Consider the following 25,149-nt stretch of genomic DNA (forward strand, 5'->3'; position numbering starts at 1 on the left):
CTACTGGCTCGAAGGCTCAAGTCGTTCTGGGCTGCGGTCCACTTGACGCTACAAACGCTTCGAAGCGTTTGAGCAGCCAATCAGAACAAAGAATTTTACGAATTGACTAATCAAAGAATGCTTCGAAGCGTTTGTAGCATCAAGTGGACCGCAGCCCTGATCAGTTCTGATGAAGTATCTACCAGTATCTACGTAATGTTTCTCATGTTGTCCAAACTGACTAGCTTTATAATGTTGGCTAAAGGAATTGCATCAAAATGAAGCAGCAAGTACGAAAAATGGGACAGGATGCATTTTTTTGTACGAGGCTTCTGTTCGAGATATTTATCCGAGTTGCCTGTGTCCACGATTCGAGTTTTTAGTAACATTTTCTTGGATCGAAAATAATCGAGAACTCGGTTCAGCTGTATTTCTAGCATCGTTGACACAAGGCTACGAGACTTCTGTTCGAGATATTTATCCGAGTTTCCTGTGTCCACGATTTGAGTTTTAGTAACTTTCTCTCTATCCGAGATCTCAAATCGATTTCTAGCATCGTGGACACAAGGCTTAATGCAAAGTTGGTAGTGTCTTTTTTTTGTCACTGATTGGCTAATGCTGTTTTACTATCACAAGTAGAAAAGAGTCAGAAGTACCAATATTGTTTATCTTCCTTTTCTATAGTTTAGTATAGGGAAGGCGTGCACTCCAGTATGTTATAGAGCATTACATCATTACATGTTTTGCAGCACGGAGTGTTACTTTTTGTAGTTAAAAAATTAATAAAATATAATTAAATTTCTACTGTATTTCCTTATTGACTGATTCGTTGTTAGGTAATATTTTTGAACAAAAGTATATTTTTCTTACAGCAACAGAGGCCCCAAATGGGACCAATCGAGTCCGAGTTTGCGGGTAGCGGAGAATATCGTCAGACTAGCAACGATCCAACTAACTGGCATAATCAGTCGTCGGATCCGGATCTCTCCGAAATTTTGGATCAAGTCATCGAGATTGTCCCGGATGAAGATATCACAAGTAAGTACAGTGAAATATAAAAAAATAATTTTTCATTAGCATATGGTGAATGTCCCGCTCTGAGCTGTGATTATTCTCCATCTTTTTTATCAAAACGAAATTTTCTAACAATACAGAAAAAAGTATTTTTGTATGTATGTGTGTCTGCGCATGTGTGCGTGTGTCTATGAATAACTACAATTGGCTGCGTAGTATTACTCGCAGAAAATTGATTGTTCCTAAAAGATCTAATAAATTCGTTTATGACAGGAACTCTTCTAGCTGATATCGAAGCGCCGGAGAATAATGCCATGAACGAAACAATGGCAATTAATGCTATTCAGAAGACGTTGATGTTGTGCGAGACTGTTGTGAATTCGACGTCCTCCAGTATAACTATGTCTGGCACGCCTCCAGCCTATTCGACTGCGGTAAGTTTTTTCTTCTATTATAAGTTATTTATTTCGGATTCTTCTTCTTCTTCTTTTTACATTAGGCCTCTGACTTGTGTTATACCTCTCTCGTATGCTTGTGGTGTGCACGCTGATTATTTAATTGCCACGAGCATATGGGACTTACAGTTTTAATGCCGGTTCCAAACAGCGGATTTTTCGAAAGATGTTTTTGTGGGCAAGGATACTCTCGAGAGATTGCTGGTCTTTTTCGAGAGGAGACACAAGCGTAAATATTTTGGTGCCTACGGGATCGAACCCGGGACCTTTGGCATGATAGACCAATGCGCTGTCTGCCATGCCATGCTCGCGCTCAGAATAGTCGAATAGTCGAATTCGAAGCCATCGAGCAATTAATCGATTAATTCTCAAAAGTCATGGCATCGATAATCCCCTCGTCATTAGTGCTCAAGCTTGAAATCTCTTTATTGGACCTCTGATGATTGGCTCTCCTAATCGCAATGAACACAAAACTCCACTACATAGAAAAATAATAGAGAAGGTAGTATTATTATGGCACCCCAATTATATTCGTTAAAATGTTGAATCGATTCTGGACTCAAAGTTACAAAATATTTATTACTTAGGATACTATTAATAAAAATGTAGCGACATTGCATAATGATTCGAAGAAAAAAATGGATGGTAATGTGGCCTTTCATAAAAATAGCCTTAAAATATTAGTTTTGTTTAGAAAACAGTATTTGGTTACAAAATTAATAAAAAAGTAAAACATTTAAAAATGTATGCAAATGAATGTATATATATTTACATAACTTCTGCATATAAGCTGCTCAGTACTAAAAATCTCAGTATTAAGAATAGTACATGTAATATAAACTATAGATTAACCGTAGAGCTATACAATCGATTATCAAATAATTATTTTGATATGAAAATCTCCAAAAAGAAATTATGAGTAATAATCAATATCCACATATTAGCAAAATGCCATGCTATTGTTTAAATTTGCATAACTCAAAATATATACAGTCAAATAAAATGTTAAATAGCAAATACACTCAAAAATACATACATTTATGTCATAATACGCTCAAATGTAAGAAAAATGAGGAAGTAGGTGTAATTAAATGCTAAAGTGTACCTCAGAAACGTTTCAATATTATAGGCGGCACAGTTTTGACGAGTTTCCACCAAGATAAGTTAAGCAGCTATCTTATCATCGCATGGTACTATGATCCTTTACCGTTGGGTCGGAAATCCAGATAAGGAAATCTCAAGAAGAAGAAGAAGAAGACTGTAATACTCTAAATTACCTCTAGACTGTAGCGGCGCGGCGGCGTAGATAGTATTGCTTCTCGCGACGCACGGCGCTTGGAATGGGAATAAACAGTACTGCGATTCGGACTCTGCTGATTTATTACGAAAATCGAGTAATATTATACCATTTCCAGCATAGTCAATATAATGGCGCGCAAGTAATCCAGCAGGATAAACGCATCGTATGCCATAATCTTAAATCATTGAATTTTGTTATAGTTGGGTACTACGCCTGTGACGACTGCCAGTCATAATTACCAGCCACCTCCTATGTATCAACAGCCCAGGATGAGGTTCAATCAGCCAAGCATTAGACAGCCTGGCCAGTTTACACAGTTGCAGCTGCAACAGCAACGTTCTAAGCTCATACATCAACAACAACAGCAGCAGCAACAACAACAGCAGAAGCAACGATTATTACAACAACAGCAGCAGCAACAGTTGCTTATCCCATCGAATGCTACTGCGACGGATCAAATGAACAGTGGCATTAACATCGACAACCTTTTGAACAATACCGTTGCGCCGCCGAATGTGTCGTTGCAGGTATGTGTAGTATACAGTTTATCACGAAAGTAAAAAAATAAAAAATTAGAAGAGAAATTAAAAATTTCATAGTCGAATTATACAAAATATAATTATTCGCAATTTTCGATAGATTGTATTAGCTTATTTCTAATAAAAATATTGGTTACTATGTTTTGTATCTAAAAGATGCATAATAACTACATATGTGCAATGTTTTTTTTTATTCAGCGATCGAATGGCCCAGATTCACAAGTTTCTCCAGGCTATGGGGCATCCGTCCAGATGGCTTCTGGTCACCGACTCGCTCACTCATATTCCCATCCATCGACGATATCGCAGCAGTAAGTATCCTGTTAAGCATCCCGGATTGTTTATTCCACTTAAAATAGTTTTCTTAAAAATCTCATCATGTGGTTTCTTTTTATTACAGCCACATTGTGAATAGTAATTTCAACAGTGGTCAACAAGTGTCCGCCGCGGCGAGGCTTTCGCCACATTCTCCGGCCGGTATACTGCCGGTGTCGTTCTCTCATCCGCCATTATCACCACGGGTGGCACAAGTGAGTATGAAAGCATTATTACCCCCAGGAAGGAAAACTAAGGAGACTCCATTCAGTTTAGCCAGTCCTCAAAACATGGATCGATTTTGCGTTTCGAGCTAAGCTTCACAAGCGCTGCGAGTGTCGAGAATCGAAACTTAACTCGAAACGCACAGTTGGTCCACTTTTATTTACGAAAGTGAAATCTTAGTATCTTCCTTCCTGATTACCGCATCAGCTCAATAGAACAAAAATACTCATACAAGTTTCTAGTTTCATTAAGCCGTTATAGAAACGTTAGGTTTGTTCGCGTCGCATGCTCCAACATGTTCCAATATACTCCTACCATATCTCTTACTCACTCCAATGCGCTTGATAGAGTGAGTAGGAGCTATGGTAGGAGCATGTTGGAGCTTGCGATGCAAATAAACCTTATGATTGCAGACCCATAGTGGATCAATCACAATGAAGCAGCCTCATTGTGATTGGTCCATTATGAATCGGTAGTGTAGAATTGATAGTTCAGTATGAGCTTTAGTTAGAATTAATTAAATTTTAATTAATTATTTTATTTGAAAAATAAAAATGTAGAAAAAAATCAAATGTTTGTATGAATAATTTGCAAGTTAATGCAATGCTTAAAAACAAGCTTGAATTATTATACGTTCAATACGTTGGATTTCTATTTGCATTTTATAATACAGTATGCATATTGTTCTTTTCTTTGTTTTCTGCTTTTAATTTTTTATATTTAACATATCTTTATTTCTGTGAATATTTTTATACGTTTGCACGATATATGCGCTAGGGCAATTACGGCAACACACCGAGATTATTCAACCAGGTGAACCAGGTGAGACCGCAACAGCAGGTCACGACGCAACAACAGCTACAGCAGCAGCAACAACAACGATCGATGCCTTCGCCAGGGACGGCAGCCTCCGCCCGGCAATCTCCGTTTCCTGCCGAAGCGTTTCCTCCACCGACGTCGCCCACAGCCAGCCAGTTCCCACCAGGTCCCAATACTGGTGCACCAAATCCATCGGCTCAATATCGAATTCAACGGACCACGTCTACTCCTTCTGCTACGACGCAGTTGCCAGGTATTATTTTTCATACTAATCGATTGTTGAACTCGAGTGATCGTTATATAGTCCCCTACTTCAAAGCTAAAAGACAATTAGGATTATTGCAATTAAAATAATTAGGATTATTTTGAAGAAAAAGAGAAATTTTCTCTTCAAAAGAAAAAGTTTTGCAACCTTTTTTTGCAACCGTGTAGAAAACATTGCTTTGAATTTACAACAATGAGAGATGTTTGGGGATAATAAATATTAATTAGAAATATACATATAAAGAATTTAAAATGTGTATTGGTAGTTAAATAGAAAATTACTTAAGTATCATTATTTGTTATTTCATTGTTTAGTAGCAATGAAGTAATGACAAATATGGGATCTTGTATTATGTGGTGTGCGAAAATATGACAAATATTATATATTTAGTTGTAAGATTAGAAATATAAGCATCTTCGGAAAGTCGTTTTACCGTACCAACGCGTATTTAACTGTATTTGTTTTAGTTGATTTAAATACATTGAAAACTTAATAGTTTTTAAAAAAGAATTGCATAATTAAAAAGATTGTACAATTCAAAAGATTTTTGTAGTTATTTTTTATCATATTCTTTGACAGAGTATTTCAAGTATAATTTTTAATATCGGTAAATCGACTTCTTTACAGAATATTCTGATTAATGTAACGTTGTTTAATGTTTAAGTTATAATTCGCGATTATATTTTTTGTCACTTATTAATAAGAGGAAGGTTAGGTTTATTGCCCTAAAAAATAGACAGTTGTATCTATTTTACAATGCGTTTAAATATGTTAACTCTATTTCGTTTCGTTCGCAATAGTACGGATAGTACCAAAGAAATTCTTGAGTAAGTGCTAGTTTTTACATAGAAACTCGTTCAGCTGGTTTTTATAATAAAAAACAATATGCGATTTAATATATAATTATACGCGCGATGGAAGCTGTGATTGAAATATACGAAAGATTTTGTCCTGAAGTCGGTAAGTATGTACAGATTAAAATAAACTCTTGTTTAATCTCTACTAAACTGTGAAAGCCGTGCCGTAGTTTAGTCGGGTATGCGCATAGACTTTATTAGTATTTTTTATGCCTGTATCTCTCGATGTTGTTCTGTGAATAGACTTTCGTAATATTGTGTCATACGAATTCTCTACATAAAGAAAGCGTAACTCTGAGTAATGTAGCAGATTTTGCATAGTTTGTGATTTAATCTTCTAATTTATGATTGGAGCGATGTGTTATACTAGAGATTGAAACGCTTTCTTAGCTCTAATTTTCTGATCTGCTATCTTTCAAGTGAAAAATATCTTATTAATTCTGTTTCTTCATTCGCGGGGTTTAGGTTTAAGAGATTTCTTTTTTTAACATGAGCTTAGCATAATTAGGAGATTTAAAATATTTTAACAAATTAAATGAGATTATACATATTTCATATATGTGGCAGTTAACTTAAATATATATGTAATGATTTTTTTTTTTAATTTCTTTATCATCCAACATTTTATCATCCGACAATATCTATCTATTTAAAAATTTTCGACTGTGTCTCATAATATTGTTTAATATTTACTGGCAATTCTTTGCGAATATAAAATCTAATAAAAATAACATTGTCGAGAGATCTACTTACTAACAATTTCAGATATACAATAGTTTTCTTTATTTGGCGTACAGCTGTATCTGCTTTTGACTTTCGGCTAGCGGAATCGAAACGCGCTTTTCGGGTGCAGCCGGTTTTTTTAATCCTTAGATATCAGGTGATTTATACGCACTTTTCTATTGTAAATCCTGGTAATCTCGGAATCTAAAATTTTTAAACCATAATTGGAATTTTTTTTTTTTTTTTAGAGATAAAGATTTTTTTTAAATATAATCGACAATGGGATGGTTTGGAAAAAAATATAAATCCTACCCCCCCCCCCATGTCGATTAGATTTTTAAAAAGAGCAACTCTTTTTACCTCCAAATACCAATTATGGCCTAAAAATTTTAAACCCAAGTTGTACAGATTTACATAAAACGGAAAAGTGCAAAGAGATCTCTTGGGACTTAATGTATTAGTTTATTTGATATATAGATTTCGATTTTGATATTATGTACGTGGTTATATGACGATGAGCGCTGGCATGGTACATAAAAGCGAAATAGAAGAGTTTAAATGTCCTGCAAGGCTAGTCAAGGACAGCACGGGTATACACGATTGATGTTGCAGGTGGAATTGGATCGCCTAGGCCCTATGGAACAACAATAAGTAAGGAACCTCTTCTTTCACCTAGTCATTCACACTCGGCTTGTCCGGCAACACCTACTCATAATCAACACAACGCCACTAATACACAACACTTTACGAGTCAACAACATACCCCTATGTTATACCAACACACCAACGCCAACACTATCAACACGGCAGATATGCAGAACAGTCAGTTCTGTTACGATCGGTCGTCAGTACCGCTCTATCCGTCTGGCGGGGAAGCGCAAGATGCCAGGTCACTGCCTTCCGCTAATAACGTCAATCACCAAATCGGTGAGCAGACAATAGACTACTTCGTGTCATCTGAAAATTCATTATTTTTTTACCACAATTATAATATGCAATATTCACAACCACGAGAGTCACCTTCATCAAATTCGCTCGTATCTCCACCACGTTTCTCATTAAAAGATAAGTGTTGTCAATCATTCCCCCGCAACTTTAAGTGTACTCGTATTTACAACCGAAATCATTACTATCATAATCATCCTTACCAGCAGCAGCAGCAGCAGTTTTAGTGGATGCAAAGCATGTATTGGGTGTGTGGAAACATGTATAAATCTCTCTTTTTCTATCTTTTCCTCTCCTTTTTCATTTTTTTTTAATAGTTCATTCATCGAGATGTTTATGATTACGTAAGTGCATTGGATATTAGTTCATCTTTTCATTATTTGATATGCTTCAAATATAGCTTTTAATATGCTTTACAATATAATAGGTGCCATAACTATTGTTATAATGCTGAATGTGAATAAGCTGATAATAATTTATCATTCATGTCGCTATCTCGCAGATAAATTATTTATGTCAGTGTACACTGTGATATAATGCTTGAAATCGGTTGTTTTCTTGTCGAATTGAAAATGATCCAGTCTCTCGCAATCTATTAAATGTCAACATAAACACTCTTCGGTTTGGCACTCTTCTGTTTGGAAATCGTCGTGCATATTCTCGCACCGCCTTTAAAGCATTACCGTTGCAGAAACCGTATACAAAAACCATATCAGCATATTCACTATTAGAATACGTACGCGGCATATTGCAAAAGACAAAATTCATCTACTGTTAAAGGCTTTCAAAGAGCGACTGACAAATTCATAACAGAAAGTGGAAAATGTAATCAAATATGTCGGTGCTAGATATGGCAAGAAATGTAAACATTTTTTTTCGATTTCTCTGAAACGGAGCAAAAACGAGCATATGTCTATAGGACTTTTTTTCTTAGTTTTTTACTCCTCTACACGCTCCCGAAGTTTTGCGATTTAATTTGGAAACACCCTGTATATGAACAACTCGATTTCCATCATTAGATTCCATCATAAGATTGAGAAGGCTGTAATTGCACATTGTAAATATTGTACATATAAAATTTTTTGTTGTATTAGATTGATTCTTGGTATATTGTAGTATCATTAATTTGTATTGTTACATTAAATTCAGTTCTTATTTTTTTATAATCGTAGATCCCATAGATAGTATTAGGACAACCAAGTTGTAAGTTAACGTTTTTGTGATTATTATAGGAATTTTTTGGAACCTTATGGAATGTTTCATTTTTTCTTTCCAGGTCACTTGTTTTAAAGTACAAAAAATTGAAAAAAATTTTCTGATTTTAAAATTATGTTATAAAAAGTCGAAAGAACATGCAACCAATGGAAATCGAGAATCATCTAAGTTGAAAAATTGTGATTTCATAATAATATAGAAGATTTTAACTGTTTAACTTTCTGTATTTATGAAATCACTTTACCTACATTTCTTTTCTCTTGCTTTATCTTGTCTCTTGTTTGCAACTTATACTCGTAATTTTAGAAGTTAGACAGTTCTAATGTAGAAAATAGCTTATTTAAGAAAAATTCATACATCCCTTAAAGTAGATTTATTTAGACTTTTACCATGTATATATTATTGCACACTATGTAAAATCCAAGCATCTATATCATAGCTCACAAAATACGAAATTTATTATCATTACCCACACCATTTACGAATATGTGTTATGATTAGGACATTACGATATTATATCGCTACGTTTATGTAATTGTAAATCATGTAACGATAACGATGCCATGTATTTTGTCTATCTTGTTATTTTGTGCCAAAATTGAGGTGTGATATTTTGAGCATTTTATAATACGTATTGCTCATAGAAGAATTGACTGCTTATTTTGTAATTCAAAAAAACAGAAAATTTTTAGGAACAATTTTATTATTTATGTTATTCCCTTTTAATTCCTTGATTGGATAAAATCATTACGATTAACAGCATTAAATGTTGAGTTAGTTTATTATGATTATTAGGAAGATAACTCAACGTTATGAATATCGTTACCACATCAAAACTATAGTACACAAAAAATGTAAGCAATAAGACGTGAGCAGTAACCAAATTAACTTTTTGGATTTGGTGGTACTGCTTACATTGTTACTTTATGTCTCTACTTTGATTGACTGATTCGCTTACTGCTTATATCTTACTGTCTTACATTTTTTTTTATATACTATAGCCTTTAATTTAACTTTATTTGTACATAAATGCAGACATCTTTGCATTATAATATCAAAGATGTCAACAGAATTGTACTATATTATACATTAGAATTATATATCGCGATAGCAATTAAGAAATGTATAATCGAATCCCCTTACAGCGAATTTGGTTGGCAATGCGCATTAGTGCACATTAAAGTCGTCGTAAACAAATCGACGTAAAAATGTGTGTTTATTATACATAATATATAATGTGTGTATATATATAATAAATCGCGAAATCCCTAGTACATTTCATTTTATGCTAAATTATTGATAAATTATTTTATCTTTCGAGATATTTGCATTACACTTTTACATGCAGATTAGATCAATATGTAATGTGGCTTTTATATGCACCAGTGCACATTACTACGTCCAACTGAATTCGTTAATTTCAACTCACTGGGATCAAGCCAATTCTCTGCTCTCAACTTTCCCTTCTGTTCTCATATTCCAATATGCGTAGAATGAAAATGGACTTGTTCAGTGCAGCGAATCGTTAAGTTGCTCTAATAACCGAAACTAACTTAAGGAGATTCTAAAATCGTCTGTTTTATCGATTGAAAGCAATAATTTTCGTAAAACGGTATTGCATATATTATTTTTATAGATATTAATTTTATTATTTGGAAATCCTCCAAAATTAAAGTATAGCATTAATACGTGTCTGTAGAGTGAAATTTATATTGAGAACGACAAAAAATTTTAAACTTACGATGTTTCTTACCATTTTTGGTCCTAAATGACGTTTAGAGCTGTTAAGTCGAGACAACATTTACTTAATATAAAAGTTCTGCAAACTGTATTTACGAAATTAAAGTCTACAAACTAGTAGATTACATGATGAAACAACGTCGAGTTCTTGGAATTTGACTTAGTCATTCAATTCTATACGATATCATTCTACGAAAATTTATGTATATGTGTGCGTGCGACATTGATGTAATAGTATATAAAGATGTATCGATGTGTCGCATTATCGGTAAAACAGCGATGCTATTGTAGTCTGATTTTTAGTTTAGAATTCCCTTTAAAGGTAAGTTATTGCTGCTGTACGGAGTTTCGACTGACTGACGTTGCAGTCACGTTCTATGCGTATCTCCTAGGACGGAAGTCATAGACGGTGCTCAAGATTCGAGATGGTCTTAAGCTAGTGCATGAACCAATCAGAGAGCCGCATTAGCATCTTAAGACATTGCTTGTGATTAAGACCGGACTATGGATTCTGTCCTTAATCTCATTAGCCATTTTCATTTTATGTATGAATGGTAAATGCGAAATAGTGGAAGAACATCATAAGAGAAGTGTGTTAGTTTCGATAACGAAGATAGGGGAAGATCGAGATTAAGATAGTTCGACTGTACACATTTTTGTACGAAAAATAGTTATCATGATTGAAAATATCATAGCATAAGCTTGTTTAAAATTTTAAGAATGTTAATACTAATAAGGTATTTCCAGGAAATGGAATATTTCCTAATAATATCTTGCTTCGCGTAAGCGCGGCAAAGCGCTGAAAGTGGCAAATGTGACGTCGGATTTATTATGTCTTAATCATTTTCTCATCTCTCGGGGAGGGGATCACACATCTTGTGTTCATCTATGTAATGTAACATCACAATGTAAAAAGATAAATTCAGACACCGCTTATCTCTACGTGCTGTGGAAACATTTACTAACAATGAAGCCTCTTTGTGTACAGTGCATCGAGCTTTCGTGATTAATATTTTTATATATTTTGTGCATTTTTTTTCTATCAGCCCCATCAATCTGTCATCGTATGCACCATTTATTTTATAAAAGTTGAAATTTTATAATAAGCAAATGGATAAAATAACTAAGACTTGTCGTGTACTTTCTCTTGACAGATCAATAAGATTTTTTTAAGTTCATTAATTATATAAAACTTTTTAAGTTGATTTATTATATGAGGATATCTGAAAAATTTGGAGGTTTTAAATAAGATTGGAATACGGAACTTTGGCATCTTCTTTAGACTGTTTATTTTATGGTTTATTTTATGATTTGGACTATATTGTTCTGGGTACCTTGTTTCCACTAGAAGTCGGTCCGAGATCTCGGATGAAGAAAGACTTGACCAGTCGCATTGGTCATGTGATCAAATTGTTCAATTGTGATTTGTTAATTCTTTCTCTGTCCAAAATCTCGGACCAATTTCTAGCATTGTGGACATAAGGCTTTAGGTAGAAACGATTTTTAGACTCTTCTCTTAAACCTGCCTAATGTCTTTTACATGTTTTTTCTTGGAAATTTCTTGGAAGTTTCTTTTCAATGCTATTTTAAACCTGAGAACAGAAGGAGGCCATGCGATGTGTACCTGAAAAGGGACAGTGACTCTTTCATATCTCTTTACTAAGAAGGATGTGAAAAAGTCACCATCCCCCTCCTCAGGTAGTACACTACTTTCATTATTTTTCAATAAAAATTGCTAATAGAACAATCTCCTTCGCTATTTTTCAATAAAAATTACTAATAGAATCTCTCTTATATAAAGTATCTAGAAACTGATGAAAAATGTCACGATATTTAGACTCTTTATCTTTCTATTTAAAATTCAGAAGATTTAAAAATAGAATTTTCTATGAATAAGACGGAAACTATGCATTAAGTCTAAAAGAAAATTATGAAAAGTAAATAGAAGAAAACTATAGAACGATGCAAAAGTCATTTCTTTTCTATTGATTGACTGTAAAAATTTTTGAGAAGTATTTTTCATTAGTAATTATTTTTTTTACCATGTATGTAACATAATTTATAAGTCTGTGCATAACTGTTCTTTGTTGTTTGAATCTTTTGAACGACAAAGAACAGTTTGTAAATATTTGTTTGCACATATTTGTAAATTATCGTCGTTTTCATTTTTTATATTTTTTAAATCTTGTGAAATACTGGAATTAACTATCGAAATATTTAATATTGGCGATTAATAGAGAGAAAGTACACGTATGAAGCATTTTTTGTCTTATTGAAGAACAAACAGAATCGCTGTTTTTAATCGAATTGGATTTATGACAAAATGTATTTTCACTTTTATTTGTCAAAATATTGTTGCAGAGCCTTTGTGTCACAAATACAGTATTCTGCATTGTAACGGACATAATAAATTAACACTACACATGCACACGAATGTACACGAATAACGCACCAATTGAAAAATGAAAACTGTGACGTGTACAAAGGAAATGCGACACACGTTGCGGGAACGTTTTTCATAAAGATTATTCTTGTTATAGGTAACGCCAGCACTTCGGAATTTGTGCGGCAAGAATTAAGGGCAATTGTTGGCGCGCGAACGCAACAGCAACAGCAGCAGCAGCAACAGAGAGTGCCCAACAACCTACAGAATAATCTTTCTGGTCAAGTTTCTCAGGATGATCTTGAAGCACTTGGTCTGACATTCGAGATGCCTTCTGCAGGTATGTACACTGAGTTGTAGAATCTTCGTTTGCTGCTTTCCGAACTTCGAAATCACATAGAGACGGTTACTCGGTAAATGATCAGCTACAAGTATGCTCACATAGCAAAACTGGGGTCTCGCAAGGGATCTATCAGAACTATTCGGAATCGTTCGGAACTGTTCGGAACGATTCGATTCTTTTTCTCTTTATTATAACAGGTCCCTTGTCAGTAAAACTATGTTTTCTTATGATATTAATTTCTCTACTTTTTTTATTTTAACGCAATGATAATTGTGCATTGCCCAGAACTGGAATGCAGAGTAATTGAATCGAAGAAATTTACGCAGCGTATATTTTATCGGTTTAACACCGCGATTTTGATAGATCGATTATATAAGTTAATATACGAGTATATTATATATAGGGTGCGTTCTGAGTTACTCATGAAACGCATGATGTATCGTTTTATCCTTCTTTATTATTTGGTGAATAACAAGGACAAATGATGTATCATGCGCTTTATGCGTAACTCGGAACGCACCTATAGACATAATTTTATTACTATCTGTAAGTTACGTTTGTTGAAGAAAAGTAAGTGTGAGGTATGAAGTTATTTAATTTCAAAATGCAAGATTTTGTATGCTTTCAGCATACACGAATCAAAATCAATCGTACGAAGATGATTTGAATTTAATAAGTTTTTTTTGTCTGCATTTCTATATAGAGAGGCATTGCTTTTCCTCCGAATTTTCTCAGACTTTATTCGTACAATCCCAATGTTAACTCCGGTCCCCACACATTAATTTTTCATACGACGTTTCATGAGCGAGTACTGTGAAAAAGTATTACAAGCATTATAGTTTTCCCTCGTAGATCACGCACATTTTTCTAGATTCGTCATCGCACGCGATTACTGTTACAACTAATTACACTGCATCTCCTGAGGCCCCGTTGTGTTTCTCCGTGAGATCTACATAAGAAATTTCAAATATACATAATAAAAACCCAAGCTCTTCCAAGGTAGTTTCGAATGCAGAAAATGTTACGGATAAAATTTTACTTTTCACATTATAATATTACATTATAAAAAAAAAGAAAAAGTATTGAATGTGAATTTCTCGTTGTGTTTGATTGGAGTGAACGTTAAGCTATTTGTACAATTTCTGAAATCTTTTACGAGAGAGACAAAAGCGAGTCCTCGGTCGATCGAGATTCGTACGAATCTGTATCGATGTACAGGCTGAAGCACGCGCTATGCGCAATCTCCCGCTTCTTGTAAGAAGAGGCATAATACTTTAGTTCTACAAAGATTGTGGTAACGCCTACTGTTACGATGTCCTAACTAGGTGAGGCTGTGGTTAGCGATGGCCCCGCCAAGATCTGGGGGAGCGCCGGAAGTGCCCCCTCGTCCTCCAGGGTAAGAACCCCATTCCGACAATATATAATTACTTTTACGTATTTTTTTAAATTTGATTTTGTTATGCTATGTCTTCCCTCTATACGCTTGGCTTCAGAACTGATTGTGCACGAAACATGTTTAATGATCTCTCTCTATTTGCGCACTGAGCGTAAAACTTGTATGGGGTTACTTACTTTTTTAAAATTTACGTCGCTCTACAAATGCATGCAAAGTCGTCGTTCAATGATTATTGTCTCGGCATTGTCGTTACAGTACTCGCACGTGACGATAATTCTTCCGAATTTTTCGCAATAGCCGTATAGTTGGAGATTCAACTCTTGTGTATGCTAAAGTAGAAACGTGTCCTGAAAATTATAGTTGATTGAAGAAGACTTGAGAGAGATAGCATTTATTTGATGAATTTCTACTCTTTTAAACTAGGGATTGGCTTTATAGTTGTAGAATTTTTTTATTCCTACTTCTTTTTCTTTTTACTACTATTTATTTCTATTTTATTTTTAGTTTAACCAAAAAGGGAAAATAAAAATAAGTATTTTTAAATATATTTCTTATATTTTTTATACATAGTAAGTATTATTATATATTTTTTTTTTCGTTTAATATACGAGTTTAAAATATGTTATAAAAAATAAAATTATCAGAATTTAATAATTAATTATTTTGATTTGTTTAATTAACTGACAGATCTTTGAAGTTAAGAAATTAATCGAAATTGTCTTAATCTATAAAAATATTGAAGTTTATATCTTTATAAATTAAAATTTAATATTTATTTTACAGAAAGAAATATATATGTTACAAAATTTTTTTTACAAATAATAAAATATAAAGTAGAATTAATATCCAGCACCCCGAAAATATAATTAATATTTATATATCGTTCACAAAACATTAAAAGTTTTTTATATTTTTTTCAATTAAGAAGTATGCATTGTAACAATGCATTAAATATCGATGAAGACGTTTATAAGTTTTACACTCAGTGTCAATGAGAAACGCTGTGTTTAATATTAAACAAGCTGATTTTGTTACCTCGCTAAATAGATTCTTGTTCGGACATTATCGAGGCGCATTAGCTAAACACAGTTAATTGCCTCTATAGTCTGTATAATGTAGCGCGCGTTTACGAGTTGCATATATTTTGTGCAAGGACTAATTGTATTTCTTCAGCTGCATTAACTGCGAGTAACTTCTTTTAAATTTGTTTCATTCACGCAAACGTATGACTGATATAACGCCAGCGTAAAATTAGCTTTCGCTAATTTCATGATATTTTTTATGAGATGAAAATAATTGATCGAACTCTAAATGTTAAAAAAATATGAAAACATCCAGACTTATAAAAATTATGCGGGATTATTAGATAGTACAGAATATAGATAAAGCTCAGGTTTTGATATATCGAATTTAAAGTTCAATTTTCTCAATATAAATTTTTTCACTATACAAAATTCATTTTCCTCAAAATTTCGAATTATATTTGTAAAGGATTAAAAATAGGAAAGTTGTGTATGTGTATGTGAATATATGAGATAATTTTAGTTGTTTATTAATTAATTTTAAGTAGATTTTGCTTTAACAAAATTCTAAAATTCTTTTGGGTACTAAAAAGAAAATAGAAAAAATGATATTATCTAATTAAGAATTTTAAGAATTGGAATACATAAAAAAATGGAAGTTATTAAAATGGAATCTGTAAGTTAAATATTTCTCGTATTAAAATAGTGCAATGAAATATTTATTTCGTATTAAATAGTTTTGGAAACTACATATTTTACATAAAATATAATTTTGTTGATTAATTTTATCTTCACAGTATACAAAAATTTATTTTTATAATTAATTATTGCTCTTTTTTATCATAACGATTATTAAGTAAAATTAATTCGTAATCTACATTACTATTAAATTAATTTTCACTTTTATTTATACAAAAAAAAATAAATAATTGAAAATGGAGAGCAATTCTTCATATTCAAGGAGTACATGGGATTTTTTCCCCTGCGCATGATTTTCTTTTCGATATTTTTAAAAATTTCAGCGCAATGCACTCATTCTCATATTGAGTGTTTATGTAAGGGATGTCAAGCAAGAGTATTTCCTTTCGTATCTACAGGGTGATGGTGTTGTAAGCTTCAGCTCATTCGGAGTAATCAGTAATCATACTACCATTTGTTGTATTGTATAACGTACGTCTAGTAATGCTTTTTCACAGTGAGCCAACTAGATATCTACGCGTAGTTCTTAATTTCTTTTTTTTTCCGAGAGAACGATTATTCTTATTGCATGAGGAAACCCGCTAATGCTACAAACAGGAGGGTTTAGAAAGACATTTTAAATTTAAATCTATATGATTTTCTAATGTATGTTCTATATATCAAGCGTATATAGTTATCTGTAAGAAAACTCGACTGGAATGCGATTAATTCATTAATTTAGGGTCAATTTGTTTTTAACATACAGGATGTGTCGTATATGTAATTTATTGCAATACTTGCTTATAAAATAAATTATAAAATGAATATTTTTTGGCAGCGGTAGCTTCATGTCATTTTTACGTGTCAAATAAAATACTTGCGTTAATCATGTACCATATAAAAAAAAACTTTATTTTAATCTAGATGGTAATGTATCTAAAAACAATATCTGTCATCAATATATGAGTTACAAACTTTTATTTTAAGTATTAATTAGAAATAATTAAACAAAAGTTAAAGAGTACAACAATTGTTACTATTCTATTAAATTATATAAATATTCGATTGAATCTATTCTATAAAAGCGAGGAAGTCTTTTGTGTTACGCTTCTGCCGATCGTGAAGTAAAAAATATTCAGTTGGCAATTAAAGACGAAGTATATATATTTCGTTTATAAAAGATTTTACAGTAGCGATCATTGTTGTGCATTGAGATATTGGATGTGTAGTTGCTATGTGGCTTCAGATTTCTGTTCTTTAAGTTTGTTAGGGCGAATCATTGTTTGGACATAACTATTGAAAGGATTCATACATTTGAATAATAAAGACTTGAATTTCAAATGGGTGAATCCTTTCTATCTTACCAAATTCTGAACAATTATTCCATAAACATGTGTATGCGAATACTAAATATACGAGACACGGCTGTACTATTAATCCTCTGCTACTTGAAAATATTTTAGATTAATATTCGAATCTTATATGATGGAAATATTGCAATAGATTGTCAATCATCAAAGTGATTTCAAACCGATTGTCGGAGAAATATTCACTGTAGAGACATTGTTCCTTATTAAGCCCTTTGATCCTTTGTTTCACATATATTGGATTTGTAGAGAACCTTCATTTCACGAATTCTTAAAATTCTAAATCTTTTGATGCAAAATCTTGATTTCTCCACTTTTAATTTTAATACTATAAACTTTTGATTTTACAGATATCTTTGATTGAAAAAAAATTATTTTAAATAATTAGTTTTGCTGATTCTTATACGCACATATTACTAAATTCACACATTTTTGACACCGGACTTAGTGTCATAAATCCTTAATTACAAAAGCATCATTGTGAATCTACAATTCCGCATAACATTATTATAAATTTTCTGTTTTCTTAAATCTTAATTTCACCAATTTTCTGTGTCGTAGATCCTTAATTTCTACGGATTCAATTTTATTAAACAATTTCTGTGATCCCATAGTACTTGATTTCATTATTTTATAATTTTTTTTTAAATATTAGAGTCAAAGGTACTTCGATGTCAGAGATTTAAATCTTAATGTAAAAAAAAACTAGATCTTTAGTATCTTGTAATATTTGCAACTGTTTTGTTACTCTATAAATATATACTCTTCGCGATCGGTTTCGAAATCTTTATATCAGAAGTAGCGAAAACAGTTCTAAGAAAGCCTTTTGATTTCAGATTACTATGGAGGAGGCACGAGGTGATCCGACGAAATCATCATTGCTGCAGAAGCTACTGCAGTCCGAGTGACTGCAGGCCACTATCCCGTCATGCAGTAAAGAGTTATATGTAATATATTTTTGAGTGTGCGGAACGGAGATATATAGGACGTATATAAAACGCGGAAGAGAGCAAGAGTGTGAAAAAAAGGAGAGAAATGTGTGAGAAAGTGTTATAAAATGCATATACACTTATACGTAATGGATACTATTGTATTATATGTAACGTCACACACGGAGTCAGTATTCATATACGTATCACCAAATACAATGCAAAACTAGCGCGCGGTGCTCTCTAGAATGTTGCCCGTCGATCAGTCGAGAAAAAAAGGACGAGCGAGAGCGAGAGAGAGAGAGAGAGAGAGAGAGAGAGAGAGAAGAGAGAAAAGAGAGAAATAGAAAGATAGATATAGAGAGAAAAAGAGAGATAGAAAGATAGAGATAGGAAAAAAGAGAGATAGAAAGATAGAAATAGAAAGAAAAAGAGAGATAGAAAAAGGGGGAAACGGCGGGACCTATTCCCTTTCTTTTTTACTTTTCGAACTTGAAGGACCAAAAGTTTTAGTTTTTGTTTGGCTGTGTCAAGATTTCCTGGCTGTACACGCGATTCGCCAGGAGTATCGAGGTCGCGTCGTATCGCGGCATGGAGAGAATCGATTCGCGGCGTTCGTTCCCGTCGCTTTTTATGTTTTTTCCTTTTTTTGTTTGTTAAGGAAAGATTCTTTCTCTCAAGCTCTCGTCTCGGCTTCGGATGACCGAAGATTTATGTCGTATCGTATATTACGCTGTGATGATCACAAGCATACGATGAACCCACATCCGCATTTTACCTGTCGATACCTGTGTGTGTGCGTGTGTGTGCGTGCGTGTGTGCGCGTGCGCGTGTGTGTGCGCGTGTGTGTGTATGTATGTATGTATGTATGTATATATGTGTTAATGCTTGCGCGTGTGCGTGTGTATCGCGTTCTCCGTCAGTATTGTATTTGGTATATCACAAGAGCGGGAAAAAAAGGAGAGGAAACTATATATAGGTACCTCAAAAAAAGGTATACTTTACTATACCACTGGCTGTTGAACATAGATACTATTTATAGGATTTAATTATTCTATACACAGATGAAAAAAAGAAAGAAATAGAGCACTCTATTCACGTATTCTTCTTAATTTAACATCCTTTTTCGACTATTACATTTATGGATAATATATTTGTGATTGTAAGAATCTGTAACCAAAATGTGACAAAGAATACTTGTTGTTGTTAATATGATTATAACTATTATTATATAGTAATAACTATTAATTATTTTATTTTATTTTATTATTATATTATTAATATTATTATTATTATCGACATTTTTATTATCATTATTACCAATATTCTTGTTGCAATTGCTATATTATTATAATAGTAAGAATAATTATTATATTATTTTATTATATATATCAATATTGATATTATTGAACACTTGGAATATTCATATTTCTATTCAATAGTACCTTTATATAAATATAAATATATTGTATAAATGTATATGTATATATATATGTATAGTGGGTTTATGTACGCGTTATATATAAATAATAGATGCGGACATTATTTATGTATAATCGATATATAAATTGACGTATATTTATATATCTATACATGCGAGATGGAGAAAGAAAGAAAAAAAGGGAAATCGATCTTCTATTTTGCATAGCTCGGTAATGATTCTCTTTTGGGTCTTAGATGCACACTAAATTACTTCTAAATGACATCTGTTGTTATATAAATGAGAAAAGAGGAAATCTAATTACACCTACACGTGTATATGCACACGATGCTATGCGCGCGCGCGCGTGTGTGTGTGTATACGCGTGTACACATACATATGAAAGAAATCTCACGCAAGTGTCTTATTTTTCAAGGAAGTTCACCACTTATTAAAAGTTGGAAGAAATCGCTACTAGAGGTTTTGAATGCATGTGACGATAATGATGGGCTCTCGGTGTGGAATAAGCGAATAGAACGTCGGCGAGTTTTCTTTAGCATCGACGGAATCTTGTTTTAATTGCAAAATTAGTGATTCACATGAGGAAACCGTCTCTCTTTTCCATTTCGTTTTGACCGTGATTTACAAATGTGATTTCGACGGACGCGGATGTGGCAATTCTAGTGTTTATTTGGCGTGTATTATTATATTTATATTGTTATGCGTCCGTCTTGTGTTTTTTAAAATTTCGAAGGTTTTTTTTATCGAAGGGAAAAGGGATTCGCGTTTTGTGAGTTTTTTTTAATTATTTAATGGAAATTAGCGTATATCGGTTAGTGTTTGAGTCATCGCGTGATATAATGAAAAGCAATGGATTCGGATTTGTTTGTTGGCGTGTACCTAAAAAATTGATAGATGTTTGTACGTGCGTTATTATTACTTTCGTTGTCTTAATATTTTCTACAATACGAAATACGTTTTTTTGTCCGTGGCGTGAGGAAACAAGTATAACGACGACGATGATGATGAGATTTAATGATAACGAAGAGGATGGTGTTGATACTGTGATGAATTAATACTTGGCCTGCTCGTCCCCTGTTGCTTTTTCTTCCAATTGAAAGCAGTTACAAAGTTGTAATCTCCATAAAAAAAAAAGAAAAACACAACCGTGAGGTACTCTGAATATGTACACGTACATACATAGGCATGTACTTGCCTGTGAACGCGGATACGTATATTACGCGTACGAGAGAGATAGAATGAAAGAGAGCGAGAGAGAGCGAGAGAGAGCGAGCGAGCGAGCGAGCGAGCGAGCGAGAGAGAGAGAGAAGTACGCACGTACATGTTTGTGTATGTCCGCGCGTGTGCATGCTTATGCCAGGGTGCGAGATGGAAACGTCGTGGCGTTTAGGCGTGCAGTGTGTATGCGTGTGTGCGTGTGGAGGCGTGCGTTGTTCGTAGGCACGCTCGTACGCGGGTGTGCGTAGCAAATTACGTCATATAGATAGATCATATGTGCTTTCTAATGATGAATAATTTTATAAATATAAATATAATATCGATCTCTCACCGTGTACGTTTATTTCGTACGACGAGCTTGTATGTGAACTTCGCGTGTCCTGGAAAAGGCCCGTTCGCCTTTTATTAAACTGTCAAATGATTTCAGTGTTCTTGCTTCATTTCAGTTGATTTTTTTAATCGTTCCGCGAACGTAAAGTGTCCCCCCCCTGGCATTCTCCCTTCTTCCTCATTTATATCAGTTCCAGTTTCTGCCTTCGCTCAAGAGCTTAGCGTGATATTATTTTTAGATGTAGTCTAAAACTAAGATATACTCTTATTTTTTATTCACCGAAAAACAGGAATTGATTTTATTTAAATTAAAATTTATTTATTTAAGGAAACAATATGTTTTATATCTTCCAAACGAATTTCTTTCTGTGTTTTATTTTGTAGACGATAACGAGAAATAAATTGTCATAAAATACTACCGATGGAACAATGAAGCTCAATCTTTTTTGCTACATTCATCAAGCAGACAAAATTTTCACGTTACATGACCATAATTTTGTTTAAATTGAAATTTATTAAAAAAAAACAATGTTTTGTATTTTCTAAACAATTTTCTTTTGCGTTTTATTTTGTAGATAATGACGAGAAATTCTAAAATATAAAATACTGTGGATGAAATGATCAAACTCAATTTTCTTTGTTGTTTTTTTCAAGCAGAAAAGTTTAAGCTAATTAACTAATCAATTAACTATTAAATACAGCGTTTTATAATTTATTATTATTTATTCCTTGCATTACATGAAATTTACAATTCGAGATAAAGGAAGATAACCGGAAAACATCGATTAGCTTATACAAAAGGATCTTTATTCAATGCGAAATACATAGATAATAGTTACGATAGCAATACAATATACATAACGTTAATTTAATTATCGTAGTGTGATCTCCCATAAATCGCATCGGCAAACGCGATGTTATTGGCAGTTTCGCGATAGTCGGATGCGACAGGTTCTTTTTCTATTTGGCATAAGGCAGTTATATGGCTTTACGGCAGCCAGCGGCGCTTTTTATCGTGCGCGCAGGAAGAGACGAGATGGCCGGGAGAATGGGTCGTAGACCTGCACAGGATGGGAACGAATATAATGATGAGTTCCCAAGAGCGAAAGAAGGGTCCTGGATGAGGATTTTTAGATAAACAACAATCCAGGTCTTGATTCAATAGTAGCCACTTTGACAAGCAATTCTTCTTTCATGTTGAGACTTCCGGGGGAGAAATGTACTGATAAATCGAGAAATTTATCAAAGTTGCATTTCATATCCAATACTTCAATTTCAATGGTCTTAGATTTAAAAAGGAGTTTATTCATATAATTTCTTTTCCAAACAGCTTAAATATATCGGGACTATCTGCATGTTGTTTACATAATCTCGAGTCTTTATGTAATTCTTGAATGTTCGTCTGCGTTTTCTATCCGATGTAAGGTCTACGAACTAAGATACCCAGCCAATATAACTTAACTAATAGAATAAAATAGTTTTTCTTGCTTCTTTATATACATAGGCTTGCTACGCCCTTTGCACGTCACTGATGCCGCTGGATATATGCGCGATTTATGTTGCGCCTATACGTTGTTGAAAGATTCCGTCGATTCCCAGTGCCTGCCGCGTACGCGACCCCTTCTGCGTTGGTGATGGGGTACGCGTCTGTTCGAATATCTTCCTCGAGTAGCCCACGGATTAGGCGGTATCCTGGAGGACTCATAGTCAGGCGGCAGATTGCGAGGTGGCGGTGGCGGTGCCGGTGCAGCAACGCCCCAATTATTGGGGGCTCGCTCGTTGTTGGACGTAAAAGGCTTTAAAACCTCGGTGACCCTTCGGCGGAGGCACACAGCGCAGCGACTCACTCGGGACGTATGATCAGCTTTGAGCGTCTGTTGCAGCGGTTTGCGGAACATCTCGTCGTCATGAATGGTCGCTAGCCAGTACGATGTCGCAGTAGCGAAATAATTACAACTACCGAGGCCACGACATTCAATAAACGGTCTGACGCGGAATTCCTCCAAGCAGGATCCAGGCGAGACTAAAGACTGACCACCACCGTCCGCACCTGCATCTCGGTGCTGTAATTTTATAATGAAAATTATATAAAATGATTACATCGAACGAATTGATAATATCTTCAATATTCATTTAAACTATTATACATTTTTTACATATATTGTGAATTCTTATCTATATTGAAATTAATATAATACAATCGACCTTACCATGAGGAAACTGTATCCAACCCAGATTTCTTCCCAGCCACCCGGACACTCAGGTATTGTCATGGATTGACTGTGAACAGCTATTACCCTAGTTGGTGCTTCACACACTGAACATCTCGATAAGTATCTACCAACTTCTGGAGCCGGTATTGGTGTCATCATCATCGGCATAGGCTCGGTTGTACTAAGCCAGTAGCTGTAGTCATTACGATTGGCATAATCGCACACGTTGTTTAGATTGCAGAACAGGAAGGGCATAGTAGAGAACTTCCTGATGCAACTACCAGCAGCACCTGTCAATTGTTACTTGTATTATATTTTATGATTTATCAATTGCATTATACTCTTATTAAATATTACTTTTAAATCATATATGTTTTTGTAATGTTAAAAATTTTAATAATTTTTTTTCTTCTTGCATTAAGTTTTTTTCTAATACTAGGTTGTCAAGAAAGTTCTGAATCACCTTTTTACATACAAATTTATTCAAAAACAACAATTATTCTTTAAGATAAAACATTATGTTAAAAAATCATTCGCCATCAATCTGCTAGTTGTCGGATTTGGTCTTGGTACCATTAATTTAAATAAAATTAAGATTCTACTGCGGTTATATCCGTATACGATTTTGATCTTGCATCGTTTGATTATAGTTTGTTTCGCTCAATGAAATATTTTTTGCAAGGATTCGAAACTATTGAGTAAGTTGAGGTAGCTTGTCATGAGTTCTTCGTATCTAGGGAACTCGAATAATACTGAGAGCAAATCCGACAGCTAGCAGAATGGTGCTTATTGAATGTGATTTTTATTATGAGGAAAAGATGTTTTTAATAAATTTGTATGTAAAAATCGAAAGATGATTCAGAACTTTTTTGACAACCTAGTAGTTAGTCACATTAAAATTTTATTATATTTTATAAAAACAATATTTATATTAAAAATATATTGCTTACCAAGATCCTGCGCGTAAGCTCGTCCATTACCCATGATGTGCAATAACGAAAATCCTTCCCAAATCTTTACGGTATTTCTTGGACAGACCGGTATCATTTCGGATTGCGAGTGACGAGCAAAGTAGAATCCTCTATCTCTTGGACCAATTCCATTTGGCGCAGGTAATCCAGGTGCACCGGGGAAACCTGCGAAAGTGATTGTTTCCTTATTTATTCTATAGTCAAAATAATGTAAATTGTTGCACCAACATATTGCTTCAATTTGAGAATTAAATTATCATGTTAATATTTAATACAAAATATATATTGTTATACCTGGTTGTCCTTGTCGTCCCGTAGATCCGGGAGGTCCTTGATATCCAGGAGGTCCATCTTTACCATCCGGACCTTGCAATCCAGGAATTCCAATCATTCCTGTCTCACCCTGTCGACCCGGCAGACCGTCCTTGCCAGGCTCACCTATCATTCCCTGTAGTCCAGGGAAACCT

The 25,149-nt window shown here is 33.8% G+C and overlaps 2 protein-coding genes across 2 annotated transcripts in view; one reads left to right on the forward strand and one right to left on the reverse strand.

Moving 5' to 3' along the window:
• LOC108721557 (nuclear receptor coactivator 3) overlaps positions 1-18,847 on the forward strand; it is a 150,464-nt gene extending 131,617 nt beyond the window's left edge. The window contains 10 exon segments of the mRNA XM_018446167.1: positions 852-1,017; positions 1,267-1,427; positions 2,949-3,275; positions 3,486-3,598; positions 3,688-3,817; positions 4,605-4,899; positions 7,104-7,418; positions 12,932-13,114; positions 14,443-14,513; positions 18,417-18,847. Coding sequence (XP_018301669.1) covers positions 852-1,017; positions 1,267-1,427; positions 2,949-3,275; positions 3,486-3,598; positions 3,688-3,817; positions 4,605-4,899; positions 7,104-7,418; positions 12,932-13,114; positions 14,443-14,513; positions 18,417-18,488 — 1,833 coding nt within the window. The 3' untranslated portion in view covers positions 18,489-18,847.
• Positions 18,848-22,236: 3,389 nt separating this feature from the next.
• The window catches only part of LOC108721540 (collagen alpha-1(IV) chain), a 56,413-nt gene continuing 53,500 nt past the window's right edge, over positions 22,237-25,149 (reverse strand). The window contains exons 24-27 of the mRNA XM_018446136.1: positions 24,977-25,147; positions 24,662-24,847; positions 23,709-24,001; positions 22,237-23,561 (exon numbers count right to left, since the gene is read on the reverse strand). Of these exons, the coding sequence (XP_018301638.1) occupies positions 23,064-23,561; positions 23,709-24,001; positions 24,662-24,847; positions 24,977-25,147 (1,148 nt within the window). The 3' untranslated portion in view covers positions 22,237-23,063. The remainder of the gene's footprint in view (positions 23,562-23,708; positions 24,002-24,661; positions 24,848-24,976; positions 25,148-25,149) is intronic.

The sequence above is a fragment of the Mycetomoellerius zeteki genome, unplaced genomic scaffold (assembly GCF_001594055.1).
Source record: "Mycetomoellerius zeteki isolate Tzet28-1 unplaced genomic scaffold, Tzet1.0 scaffold174, whole genome shotgun sequence".
NCBI lineage: Eukaryota > Metazoa > Arthropoda > Insecta > Hymenoptera > Formicidae > Mycetomoellerius > Mycetomoellerius zeteki.